Source organism: Alligator sinensis, unplaced genomic scaffold (genome assembly GCF_000455745.1).
Source record: "Alligator sinensis unplaced genomic scaffold, ASM45574v1 scaffold21_1, whole genome shotgun sequence".
NCBI lineage: Eukaryota > Metazoa > Chordata > Crocodylia > Alligatoridae > Alligator > Alligator sinensis.
Window position 1 is genome coordinate 1,015,572 of NW_005842445.1, and position 13,312 is coordinate 1,028,883.

Sequence of the window (13,312 nt, forward strand, 5' to 3'; positions counted from 1 at the left end):
CATGTGCAATCAGATTATTTCTAACCTCTTCCAGGACTGATGGCTGTAAGGAGAGGCTTATGATCACTCATCTTCTCCTCCTTTTCTTTTTGAGAAACTAGTTCAAGTTCCTTCTTTTCCAAGAGTTTACTTGATGGGTAAAACAGGCCAATGGTCTGGGTTCCTTTGTCTTTTCTTTCTGATAAATCTAGTTTGGGTTTGGGCAATGCAACAGCCAGAGATTGCCAGGCAGCTTGAGTCTGTAACCCTTTAACCTATAGGGAAAAATCAAAGTCCAGATGACAAGAAAGATAACAGTAAAAATGCATAGTTACATCACTTTGCACAAAGAAAAACACCCAAGAAGTAAAGAAACATTGTCTGTAAAAACAAATCTAGAAAATAAAAGCTATCAAAAAAGCAAACAGTATTCAGAAGGAATTGTGATAATTCCTGGTTACGATTAACACTTGGTAAAAATGCTGATATCATTTATCGCAAAGACTTAAGAAACATGCAACTTACTTCTTAATAGAAACGAATTTATGTTCTGACACCATAAAAATATTGAAAGGCTGACTATGTATTATCACTTTCTCTAAAATCTTTTAAAATTAAACATGGCATATTTATTTATCAAAAATACCCTTAAATTAGGCACATACATGAGTGATGATGTCACAACCACAAAAAAGTATTTAGAAAGCTCAGACTTTAACAAGAAAGGAAGTTGGCCTCATTTAATTATAAGTAGTAATAATTAGAGCTGAGTAACTCTCTGCAGCTAACAGTTCTATCAATGAAGTTAACTTCTTTTTTCTGCCGAGAGAATGTCTGTCATAGACTCTATAAAGAAATCATGGTAGTCTCAGGTGAAGGATGCGAATTTGTACCAGTCTGTACTTGCTGAGGACATGACCCAGTGTCTGTACAGGGATCAGAGCCTAGTATGAAACATTGGCTTACCTGAGAAAATATGCAGGAGTCTCCGGCGCCCAACAGCATGCCATTCTGAGAGCTTGGTTTTGATACAGGTTCAATATAAACACCACAAGATCCACAGAATCGAGCATATGGATGGTTGTTTGCACCACACTTGAAGCAAGCAAAGTAGCAAGGAGGAGGACCTGGCTGGGGAGTACAGCAAAGCAGCTGTCACTATAGATAAGCATATCACAAGGAAGATTCATCTTCTGTACTCTCAGAATTAAGCACTGATAAAACAGTCAGCTTGAATTCAGAGTAAGCAAAAAACCACAGGACTTACAACTTAGACTGGTGACCTTAGTTGTAGTTTCAGAACCCTATCTGACAAAAGCAAAACAAAATCACCATCAACCTTCTCACTGCTATTGCATACAGAGGCAAGGCTTTTCAAATGGAACCAGTGTGTAAGTAGGCTAGTTTCCAGGTCTGCCAATCTTAACATATAAAATAGAATTTTAAAAGGTTGTTCTCCTCTGGGAAACTCTGTCATCACTACTTCAAAACACCCCAATTAATATTCAGTTTCACTCTGCCCCTCCCCTTGTCATAGTATAATTGTAGAGACCTGTGATTACAGATTGTTTATATCTATAGCAGAGTTTCTAATTTTACAGGGCCTCAGATGACAGAAGATGATATGGTTTTGAGCTTCCCTGCCTTGGTGGGAATGAATCTATCTCAGAAATACAGAAGTAGGTGACATGGAGACAATTTTACATTGGCTGGTCTAGGGAAAAGCAGCTTTGGGCAGAGACCACAAAGGAAATATGGTTTTCTAGGGAAAAGCTCCTTTGGGCAGAGACCACAAAGGAAATATGGTTATTCTTGAAGTCAGTGAGAGTTTGGGCATTGACATCAATGGGACTAGGATTTCACCCTGTGCCTTTACGTGTTCTTTGTTCACTGCACAAATATGGCTCTTTACATACATGTTTAATAATAACAGAAAAAAACACGTTCTAACCCACAATATTCTTGGGAATGGAGCTATGGAACTGCTGCAGGTCATAGATGAGTAAAACCTGACTTGTCAACACACATGCTTATTGCCAATTAAAACAGAAAGAGAAAAGAGTTTTCTACAAAAGCCCACACCTGGAAACGCATACCTTGGCTCCACACCAGTCACAGAAACGAGCATCGCAGTGGTTAGCACGACCACACTTTGAGCAGGATACTGTTTTTCCAAACTGCATGGGTAAAGGAGGGGGTGTATCTCCATTGAACACAGGCTAGTAAAGCAAAATAAGAATTATGAACAAAATACATACAGCCTGCTGCTAAAGAAAAGCACATGTTAAGTAAGAGGAGGAGAAAAGCAAGCCAATTTGACAGCATGAAGCAATATTCAGCCTAAAGGACTTTTTTCAGCTGTGACTCATCACTGGTTTTATTTTGATCTGTGTACCATAATTTTCTCATTTAAAGTTCACAATAATGTGTTTTTAATTTAAATATTTTATATGTTTTTGAACTTTCCATTATTTGCCCTCTTTGAAATAATACACCATTTATTTCCTTACATACTTGTCCTATTTTAACTGACCACTTATCATCATGTTTCTGTATTTCCAGGTGAATTTTAAATGAAAAATTACATTCTCTATAACATATGACAAATGTACACTTTTAAGATCCAAAATTCAGTCTTTATTTTTTTGCTCTGTTTGCAAAGTGTGTGTGATTCTTTGAATGTGGAAACTGGTGGGAGGAAAGTGGGATAGCTCAAATATTTCCATTTTATTTGGATCTTTCATGTTCTGCTGCTGACTCTGTCATCAGGTTAGCACTCCAATTAACCCTCCAATAATTAATTCAGATTTTTCAGTCAAACCTTTGACAGACGTTATTATAAACAATCGTCAGTATAACAACAACTTAAAATACTCTAACTCCTTTTACCATAGGGTCCTATGTTGTTTTACTATTATTTCTTTGGAAATCAGCACTATGGATGATAACTAAAGAAGTCCAAGTGTTCTGATATTTGAAATTGAGCACTACAGCACTGTTTTAGTCTGCAGCCTGTAGCAATAGTGAGTTTTAATTCCAGGTAAAAGAGAAGTGAATATTTACCTTGTGTTTAGAACAGTTCTAAAATAGGTCATGTCTTAAAACTACTTCATCGTATTCGTACAAAACTCTCAGCTTTTTCTTTCAGCCATCACAGACAGTCTGAACCCTTAATTCAACAAAAAACTTACCCACATGCTTAACTTTAAGTAGCTGAATAATACCATCCACATTCAGCAGAGCATTTAAGCATGTTGCTTAACTCTGTGCATGTCAGTAGTTCTAAATCAGTTGATTTTGAAGCAAGGCTATAATGGTTAGTACAGAAAATGTCTAATCAATGTCCTGGCAGTTTTAACTAAGATCTAGCATTGTTGCCACTATGCCAATAGAAAATGATGTCCAAATCAATACTGTCTTCTCCCATCTGAGTATCTATCTATCAATACCTAAGAAAAATAACACTCACGCATTGGGCTTGTATGAGGTTTTTTTCTTAAGGTGTGGAAAATAAAAACCACTCCAACCAGCCCAATGAACACAGCTAAAGTATGAAGTGACAAAGACAGCAATTTTAGGGAGAACATTCACTGTGGCTTCTCTCACCTCTGCATAGAGTCACAGTCAAATATAAGCATAGCAGCTGTAAGGTGATGGGGAGAGCAGAAAGCAGAGATAGTAGAAATAATTAAAAGGTTAATGCACATATAATTCTAAATTGTTGTGAATGGTGTTCCCTGCTGTTTAGATTTAAACTCTACTGCAATTATAAAGAAAAAGGAATGCAAACAAGCCTTGGAAAATTAAGGACACTTTGAACCGAGACCACTACTTTTAAATGCATATTTTCAAAGCACGTTATAGACGGAGATAGTATCATTTACAACCTTAACTCCTTTGAAAGAAAATAGAAGATACATAATGGAATTCCCAAGTGTCTTTTGGAGATGGGAGCTGATATTCCAGACAAAGTGCTGTTGGGTGCTAAGTAAGAATTCTACTTGGGATGTAAACCCTTTCACCCAATAGTGCCTGAGCCCAGATAGGGATAGGATTTGACTCTAAGCACAGCCAAGCATTGTTGTTATGTGCAGGAAACCTTACCATCTGTGAGTCAGGCAGCTTGCTTTCACAGGTCACACAGTGCTTAATGTGAATAGGATTTCCTGTGCCACACACCCGACAAATTACCTTGCCCTTTAAAATACAGATTAAAAACACATTTCACTGGGATAGATTTAAATTGTGAACGACAGTAACGTTAAAAACAAGCTATCTACTCTATAAGGGATCAATCCTGCAGACATATGTAAGTAAGCAGCTTAAGTCCTGCAAAAGGAAGAACCTTCTCAAATATGTGGCATAATGTTCCAGTAACATTTAAACTGTCAGGTCCACTTAAGTCATCTTGCCTGACCATCATGCAGATCTTGAGTTGGTGGCAGTGTTGTTAAAGTAGTAGAACATATGCTGGAGGAGCTCCGGTATCAGTGCTCCCCTGGAGCTGTTTACAGACTAATGAGTAATGACAGTTTGGTTAGTTGTGCATAATTTCTTACAAACAGGCCAGCATTTGCAAGGAAAATCAAAGGAAAACTGCCTCCAACTTTGAAGCATGCTGCCTGGAAGGATCTCATTGGTCAACCTTCATTACACCTAGGGACCTTCAGCTTCCACTTACGTTAGGAATCACAAGCATGACAAATTCTGTACTATAGCTTGTGTCCTCACTAGCCACCATCAAGTGGTTTAGGTTTGTTCTTGTATCTACATTCAGGCTGCCCTAAGCCATTCAAAGAGTGGAAAAGTAGCTGTGACAATGATGACCTTTGACATCCAGAAGAAAACTACTTTCAAGTAGTGAGCTTCCTTTGTTCACTGCCTGATAGTCCTCACTCACACCATTCCCCTTTCAGCACCAGCCCTTCAGTATCATGCCCTTCCTGGAAATGTCCCTTAGCCATGACCCCCTGGCACACAGTGCATCACTCCTGCTATCCCCACTACAGTAACACCTCCTTGAACATGTCAAGCCAAATCCCACATCCAGTAACTGCACCACCTGTACCTTCTCATGTAATATTTCACAATCAGATGAGGTAAACACAATAATGAGGACAGATTTACTGGAGTTAAGTGCTTATAAGTAAGGCATAAACGACTATATAAATCAAACTAATCTACTTTATAATGAACAGAAGAACGTGCACCCGTTGCTTATTTGAACAGAAAATGCTGACATTTTGTGCTCTCATATAACATGCCCTGCCATGCTAATGTGGTCTGTCTTTAATGACAGCTACTACTTTGTAAATGTGTTAAATCCTACTAACCCTTTAAGCAGTAGCAACATATTTATACAAACCCAAAAAGGATCAATATATTTTTAACAAAATCACCTATACGAATCATACAGACTACTTGGTAAATTACTTCTTAGTTTCATTTAATCATATTTACCTTTAAGCAGATGCTGGCTTGGGGCTGCAATTGTGGAGCTATTGGGGCCTCACATACAATACAAGAGGGCATGTTCATCGGCACCATCGTTCTGCATTCAATACATGGCCCCATCTGAATGAAAGATGACAGGACTGCATTGTTATGAAAATGATGATGAACAAGGCTTTCAAGCATTATTGTTAAGCAGAGCCTAAACCTATATCTGACTTTTAATACAAATATTTGCAGGCAATTTAAAACATAATTCTTAATTCATGAGTCAGATGCTACTACTTCTACTGAAGTAAAGCAGCTTCACCCAATATTTTTAGGAAAATGAGATAAAAGATTTGATTCCTATAAAATTATTTATTTTGCTCCATGGAATCCTTCCCTCCTTCCTTCTCCATGTCCTTGTGACAAGGTATAGCAGTATTTACAGATTTGCTGGAATCTGACAGGACTGCACCATAAGCATTTCTGCTATGGCCATTTATGAATTATGTGATGTAGCTACAGAATAACTATAGCCATGATTATTGGGGTAATGTTATTCTACATTGTTCTATGGAATTGAATAAGTATAATAATGTTACCTCAATAATCATGGCTATAACTATTCTGTAGCTACATCACATAATTAATAGTCTCTAAATGCTTCTATCTTCTCTTTACTACTTGTTCTTCTCCAAGCCCTGGTCAACTCTCCACTTATGTAACCTTCTGTTCTCTGTTCTTATGGTTTCTCACTCCAACCCATGCAATCTATAGTTGACCTTCAGATGGATTTTGAGAACCAAGAAAGGTTTGAAGAATCAGTCTCATCAAAATTAAATACTCACAAAATAAGAATACCGAAAATGTTAATAGCAAATTCAATAGCAAAATAAATAAAAGGTATACATGACTAGACAGTATAGATAAGGCATATCCAAAAAATTATTAAAGTGTATAAAATGCACATTTTTGGCCTATCTAATCAATATTTGAAAATAATTTAATCTTAAAATGTCAAAGTCCTAAAGTCTTAAAAAACTTCTAACAGGGGCCAGCCCATTAAGGAAAAGGCCTTCTTACCTAAGATTCTAAAAACTAAGTCGCTAAATGCCACTAGCCAGGTACACTTGCAAGCGGGCAGTTCAGCAAGATCTGTAGTTCAAGACCAAAAAGAAAAAATCCCAAAGTGGACCTGGTTTTTATACTCTATTGCTTGGCTAAAATATCAAAAAGCTTACTAAATAAGGTAAACAAAATATAAAAAAGGGTTCCTAATAGGTGCTACTCCAATGAATATTCATATGCTTATTCTTATTACCTATATAAGCTTTAGCTTGTCTAAAGTTAGCCTTGTCTATAGCCAAACCTCTAACTGTACTTTAGACAATTGTACTAATTGTACTTGCAGTCTTTACTCTAGCTTCTCAATGCATCTTTTTTGAATTTTCAAAAATGGTTCACACCTTGTGACATTCTCTTGCCTGTTCTCCTAACCAAACTACACTCACGCAAATACAAGCTATTCTATACTATCCTATCATTAAACAGCTTAAAGCCTACAATACTCTACACTATCTAGAAGCCACCACCAAAATTGCACTTCTTGACATCTACCACACCACTCCCTCCCTTGGCTTTCCCTTCACACTGACATCAAATTGCAACTTCCCATCTTCACCTTCATTGGAGGCTCTGAACAATACTGCCCCTATCTGTATCTCTACTTTTATCTCTTCCTAAACACCCCTGTGGGTTCTCCTCACACTTTTGCTTTCCTACTTTCTGTCATGCTTCCCCTGATCTTGAAGCACCTTCTTCAGCATACCACCTCAACTGGAAAGCAACAAGGGTCAGATCCTGCTCTCATTCAAATCAATGGCAAAACTCCTATGGATTTCAATAGGATGAGAATATCACCACAAGTTCTAATGTAAACTTTAATATAGCATTGAACCCAAACTGCTTTGAGATTAGCTCCATCATTTGGCATGTCACTACAGTGCTGTTCAATTATTGCTCTAAGCCTGTAAACATGCACCTGAGCAGCTTTATGACATGTGAGCAGTTTCCTTGAATTCACTGGAATGGTTTTGCATGTGCAAAATTACTTTTGGGCATTTTCAGAATTAGGGCCTTAGACTGTATGTTGTTTGAAACTCTATGTTCTTTATGGGATCAAACATTGCAATAATACCTGATAAATAAAAAATAGAGGAATAGAGTTTTAAGCCAAGATTTTCCATACCACTTAAGGGACTGCTGCCTATTAATTCCAGTGGGAGTTGTGCAACAGTTTCAGGGTCATTGTGTTACTGTGATTATTTTTTACGTCAGCTGTTCACACCTTATTATATGGTTGGTAGAGCTATTAATGCATGCACTATATTACATGGTATCTGGAGGACACAGTAGGCAATTAACTAATATATACACAGTGTCCACTGAAAACATAGTAAGTATTATAAAGCTGCATACTGCAGCGGTATCAAAACCTTGCTACTGCTAGCAGATTGTACTCCAGTTATAGTTAAGGATGATTAAGTGGCTCTAATTGAAAGAATATTTTTTTAATTTCTCAGAAATTTTCCATATCTGCTCTCTGTCTGAAGGTAGAAAGATTGCAAAAAATCATATTGAGAACTATGAGCGTTCCTTTGCATAATAAAAATTATTCCTGCAACTTTTTTTAAACAGCACTATTTCCTCAGCAAACTGGGGAAGAAGGCTGGTATTTGTAAAAAAGGGAAATCCTTAGTGACAAATGACCTAAGGGAAGCTGGATTTTTTCTTTTAGTTGGCTAAGTAATAACAACTTAGTGTAGTTTATATATGCAAGGTACATTGTTTTAAAGTTCAATAGGAGTCAATTACCCAGGAAGTCAATTAATAGGAAGGTTTTATATTAACAAAACCATTGACCTGCAGTTGGATTTTGATTATCAATGAGACAACTGTGCATTGCTTGTTTACCACCGCTTTGTAATTTTAAAACATTACTTGGAACAATACATTTTATTTCTCGCTGCTTTTAGTATCAGCATTTCATACTATGGTGTTTGCTTATCTAGAAAGTGATTATCTAGATTAGAATAATGGTGACACTAATTATTCCAGATGATTGACTTTCTTCTATATTGTTCTTAAAAATCTTCCAACATTGCAAAGGAAGGGATCTGACCTAAACTTTATTATGCTGTATTTTGTGCCACCTTAACTCCCAGGCTTATCCTATAAAATCAGTAGGGAAGTATATCATGTACAGAGGCTGTTCCTTTGTCCTTACCTCCTCCTATCTGCTGTAACCCCTTGCAACCTTACATGAGGTAGTCCCCAGACAGGAATTCCCTGGAGGCAACAGGAACTTGCTGAAGACTTGATGCCTCTATTGATGTCACTCCTCCTCATCCTGTTCCACTGTCTCATTCCCTATCGTTAGGAAAACTGATGGGTTAGATTTGATCCTGTGTCATTCTGCATTCAGTATCCAGCTGCTATGGCTGTGTGCATGGAATCTAGTCAGAGGCATAACGAGCTCCTGAAGTACCCTAGGCAGAGTGCTGATGACCGAAGGGAGGGGGAGTGTGGGGGGGCAGTGGTCAGAGGTCTTACCTGCCCCAGCTCTGTCTACACTTTAGCAACAGCTGAGGAATAAGCTCCTTGTACACCAGATGCAGCAGGGGGCACCAGAATACCCCCACCCCAATCTGGGACTATTTGCTAGAGCAGGTACAGCCCAGCCATGGAAGTCAGGCATCCCTGCGCCCAGTAGTGTCTTTGGCAATCCCTTGCAGTCAAGAATGATTGTCTTCAGTGATTGTCTTATTTGGGGGTCTAAAGATGGATGACAAGATCTAGGATCAACAGAATCTGCTGCAATTTAGGCACATGTTTCCATGCAGGGTGGATGACTGGATTCTTGATTTGATCCATGCTATGCAATTTTTGCTGCTCCCATTTTTCCATCTCCTGTTGTCATTGTAAGGTTTCAAAGTACTGAGATACTTGCAGCAAACACTTCCTCCATTTGTGGAGGTCCTGGGTGATAGTCTCCCATGAGTTGATGTCGATATTGCATTTTTCAGGTTGGCCTTGAGGACATCCTTGAAGTGCTTTCTCTGCCCTCCTCTTGAGCATATGCCTTGACTGACCTGGGAGAATAAAATTTGCTTCAGATATGGCTGGCCAGCAAAGTTGATGTCAGATGATCACTGCCTTGATGCTTGTGGTGTTTGCTTGTGAGAGGACACTAATGTTGGTACATATACCTTCCCACTGGATTTGAAGGATTTTCCACAGGCAGCGTAGATGGTTTCTTGTGCATTATCCATGTCTCAGCTCCATACAGTAAGGTGGGGATCACAACTGCTTGATAAAGCATACGCTTGGTTTCAGATCTGAAGTCATGATCTTTGAACGCTTGTTTCCTCTGGCATCTGAAGGCTGCACTTGCATATTTGAGGTGATGTCAGCCTTCTGCAAGAGATGGCTTCTGAGGTACAGGAAATACTCAGTGGTTTCCAGAGTTTCACCGTGAATCTGAATTACCAGAGCTAGGGACTGCTCAGTAAAAGCTTACTGATGGAGGACCTTAGTCTCCTGAATGTTAAGAGTCAGTCCTGTTTTCTTGTATGCCTTGGTAAAGACGTAGACAGTTACCTGAAGGTCTGTTTCCAAGTGAGCACAAACTACAGCATCATCAGTGTACTGGAGTTTGACTGAGGTTGTGGTAGTCCTGGTTTTGGCTCTGAGTCAGCTGAGAGTAAACAGTTTACCATTCATTAGGTAGTTTAGCTCCACTCTAACTGGAAGTTTGTTAGTGGTCAGATGTAGCATTGCGATAAGGAATATCAAGAAGAGTGTTGAAGCAATGATGCAGCCCTGCTTAACTCCCGTCTTTACCTCAAAGGGATCTGTGATAGATCCATTGAGAACCACTGTTCACATACCATCATGGAGCAGGCAACAAATGGTGATGAATTTCAGTGGGCATCCGTACTTCAGAAGGATCCTCTACAGCACTTCTTGGCTGAGAACATTGAAGACTTTTGTGAGATCGAAGAAGGCCACGTAGAGAGGTTTATGTTGTTCCCAGCATTTTTCCTGCAGCTGGCAAGCTGCGAAGATCACGTCAGTTGTACCTCTCGATGCCCTCGACCAGGGGTGTGCAAAATGGCCAATCCAGCCAGCAGCCAGACTCCGTTTCCCAGCAGCCCCTGCCCACACGGCTGGGGCCGGCCTCCATGGAGACCCCAGAGGAGCTGTGCTGTGACAGCTCAAGGCTGGGGTTGCCATGGATACCAGCTCCAGCCGCATTGGCAGCGCACATGGCAGAGCAGGGCAGGGGGCTGCTCTGGAGCTGCTGGGATCTTGCAGCTTGGTCCGGAGCCAGGGCAGAACTGCAATCCGTAGCCTGTGTGCTCTAGGCAGGGGCATGCAGGCATGGGATTGTGGCTCTGCCTCCGCTCCAGACCAGGCTGTCAGTGCTACAAGGAGCAGGGGCAGAGTTACGATTCCCTGCCTGCGCACCTCTGCCCAGAGCATGCAGGCTACAGATCGCAGCTCTGCCCTGGCTCTGGAGTAAGCTGTCCCCATCACAAGATTCTAGCTGCTCTGGAGCAGCCCCCTGCCCTGCTCTGCCTTGCCAGTGTGGCTGGGGCTGGTCTCTATGGCAACCCGAGCCTTGAGCTTTCACAGCACAGGTCTGGCTGGGGTCTCCACGGAGACCAGCCCCAGCCATGCTCAGGAGCAGCTGGGAAATGGAGTCCACTGCCAACCAGATCCAGCCCATGGGTCTGACTTGGCCCATCCCTGCCCTACACCCGTGATTCCAGGAGGAGCTCTTCAGCAAGTGGAAGAAGACAGTTCAGGAGGGTTCTCACAATAATCTTTCCTGTAGTGGACAGCAAGGTGATCCCTCTGCAATTTCCATGGTTGAACTTGTCTCCTTTCTTGAAGATTGTCACAAGCATGGCATCCCCGAGGTTATCTGGGATTTCCTCATCATTCCAAGACCTTAAGATGAGGGCATGGAGTTGTGGTGTGAGCTCTTCTCCCCTGTGCTTAAACATTTCAGGAGGGAGTCCATTAGATCCAGATGCCTTTTTGTTCTTCATCTGCTTGATGGCTTGCCTCACCTCTTCAAGGATTGGAGGGATTTGGAGATAGTCTCTGACTGAGTATTGTGGGATGGAGGTTTGTCAACATCAGGTTTTGATTGAGAAGGTCTTCAAAATGATCCTTCCAAAAGGCACTAACAGCCCCCCTTTCCTTTATCAGGTCTACTCTATCCTTAGATCTCAAGGGTGTTGGTCCCTAAGTGCTTGGACCATAGACGGCTTTGGTGGTATCGAAAAAAACTCACATATCGTGGATGTCAGAGAAATGTTGAATCTCCTTAGCCTTGTCTCCCCACCATCTGTTCTTCATATTATGGGTCCTCCTTTGGACCTCTGTCTTGGCTTGTTGGTGATTCAGTTTCTTTTGCTTGGAGTTGATGTTGTTCTGCCAAGCACAAAATGCGTTGTACTTGTGGTCAATCAACTCTTGGTCGATCAACCCAGTCTTTCTCATCAAACCAGTCTTGAAGTTTCCTGGTACAGAATCCAAGTGTCTCTTCATAGATGCTGATGATGGTGGACTTCAAGGCACCCCGCGCACTGCCAACTTTCTCCAATTGTTGTTGACTGGAATTCACCAGTTTTTAGTTGAGGCACTGGTGGAAGAGATCTCGCTTTATTGGATTCCCAAGTCCTTCGACAGTCAGGGAAGCCAGGCATCCCTGCACCCAGCAGTTTATTAGGGGAAGGCAGGGAGCAAAAAACAGATAGGGCTGGAAAGGACCTTGAGGTTATTCAAGTCCAACTCTGCTCAAGGCAGGATCATCCCTGATTGAACAATCCTAGACAAACACTTGTCTCAGATGTACTTAACAACTCAGTGATGGAGACTCCACAACATCTCTAGGGAATCTGTCTCAGTACTTAAGCATCCTTAGAGTTAGAAAGTTCTTCTTAATAACCAACCTACAGTTCAATTAAGAATCTGAAGAATTGCTAAGAGTAAGAATTTGTAACTGAAAGAAAGAGCAAACCTCTCCTCCAACTATATGATTTGCTGAGGAAGGCTGTTTCTGTAAAAAAAAGGAGTTGGTGGTCACAACTGTTTTTACTAACCTGAGCTCCTTCAGGGGGTGGGAGGCGATGCCCTGGCACAGGTGGGACAGGTGAACCGCATTCTTGACAAAAGTGAGCAAAAGGATCAGATGGCCGAGGAGCTAAGCAATGTGCACACCTGAAAATAACAACAAACTGGCTTAACGTGTTTTCAGTTTGTGCTGCTGCATACTCTGGACCAGTCTGAAACCAACCACCCACTGGAAAAGGGAGGTCAAAGGCCTAGATCATGTAACCCTAGCATGCAGGGATGAGGACTTACTCATGAATCAGCAGTAATGCCAACTCTCACAAAACAGTCGTGAGACTCCCGATTTCCAAATCAAATTAACCCTAACTCACAATCTCAGGATACAACACTCACATCTCAGGATTTTCCTTCCAGCACATGTAGAGAGCACCCAGCTGGTAAGTCTGTGGAGGGGAAGGGGCTGGGGGGAAAGGGAAGGGGAGGGGGTAGGCAGATTGAGGCCCCCACAGTGGGGGAGTGGGGCAGGGGTGAATGGGGCCCTGGGGCTGGGTCAGGTTGTGTGGCGGGCAGCTCATCCAGAGCATTTGGGGGGGGAGGCAGGCTGCTCACGCTGTGGGCTGGCGCTCTGCGCCCTGCTGCCTTGCCCTGGGAGCTGCGCAATGCTAGGTGTGCCTGCTACCTGCTGTGTGGACAGGAGACACACTGCGTAGCCAGAAGGCGGCTCCCAGGGGCAGGGGCAGGGGCAGGGGCA

The 13,312-nt window shown here is 41.5% G+C and overlaps 1 protein-coding gene across 1 annotated transcript in view; it reads right to left on the reverse strand.

Annotated features, from left to right (window-relative positions):
• Window positions 1-13,312, reverse strand: part of DZANK1 (double zinc ribbon and ankyrin repeat domains 1) — a 46,761-nt gene that overhangs the window by 14,917 nt on the left and 18,532 nt on the right. Inside the window, exons 7-12 of the mRNA XM_006030446.3 lie at window positions 12,591-12,708; window positions 5,440-5,553; window positions 4,084-4,176; window positions 2,076-2,198; window positions 946-1,110; window positions 26-254 (exon numbers count right to left, since the gene is read on the reverse strand). Coding sequence (XP_006030508.1) covers window positions 26-254; window positions 946-1,110; window positions 2,076-2,198; window positions 4,084-4,176; window positions 5,440-5,553; window positions 12,591-12,708 — 842 coding nt within the window. The remainder of the gene's footprint in view (window positions 1-25; window positions 255-945; window positions 1,111-2,075; window positions 2,199-4,083; window positions 4,177-5,439; window positions 5,554-12,590; window positions 12,709-13,312) is intronic.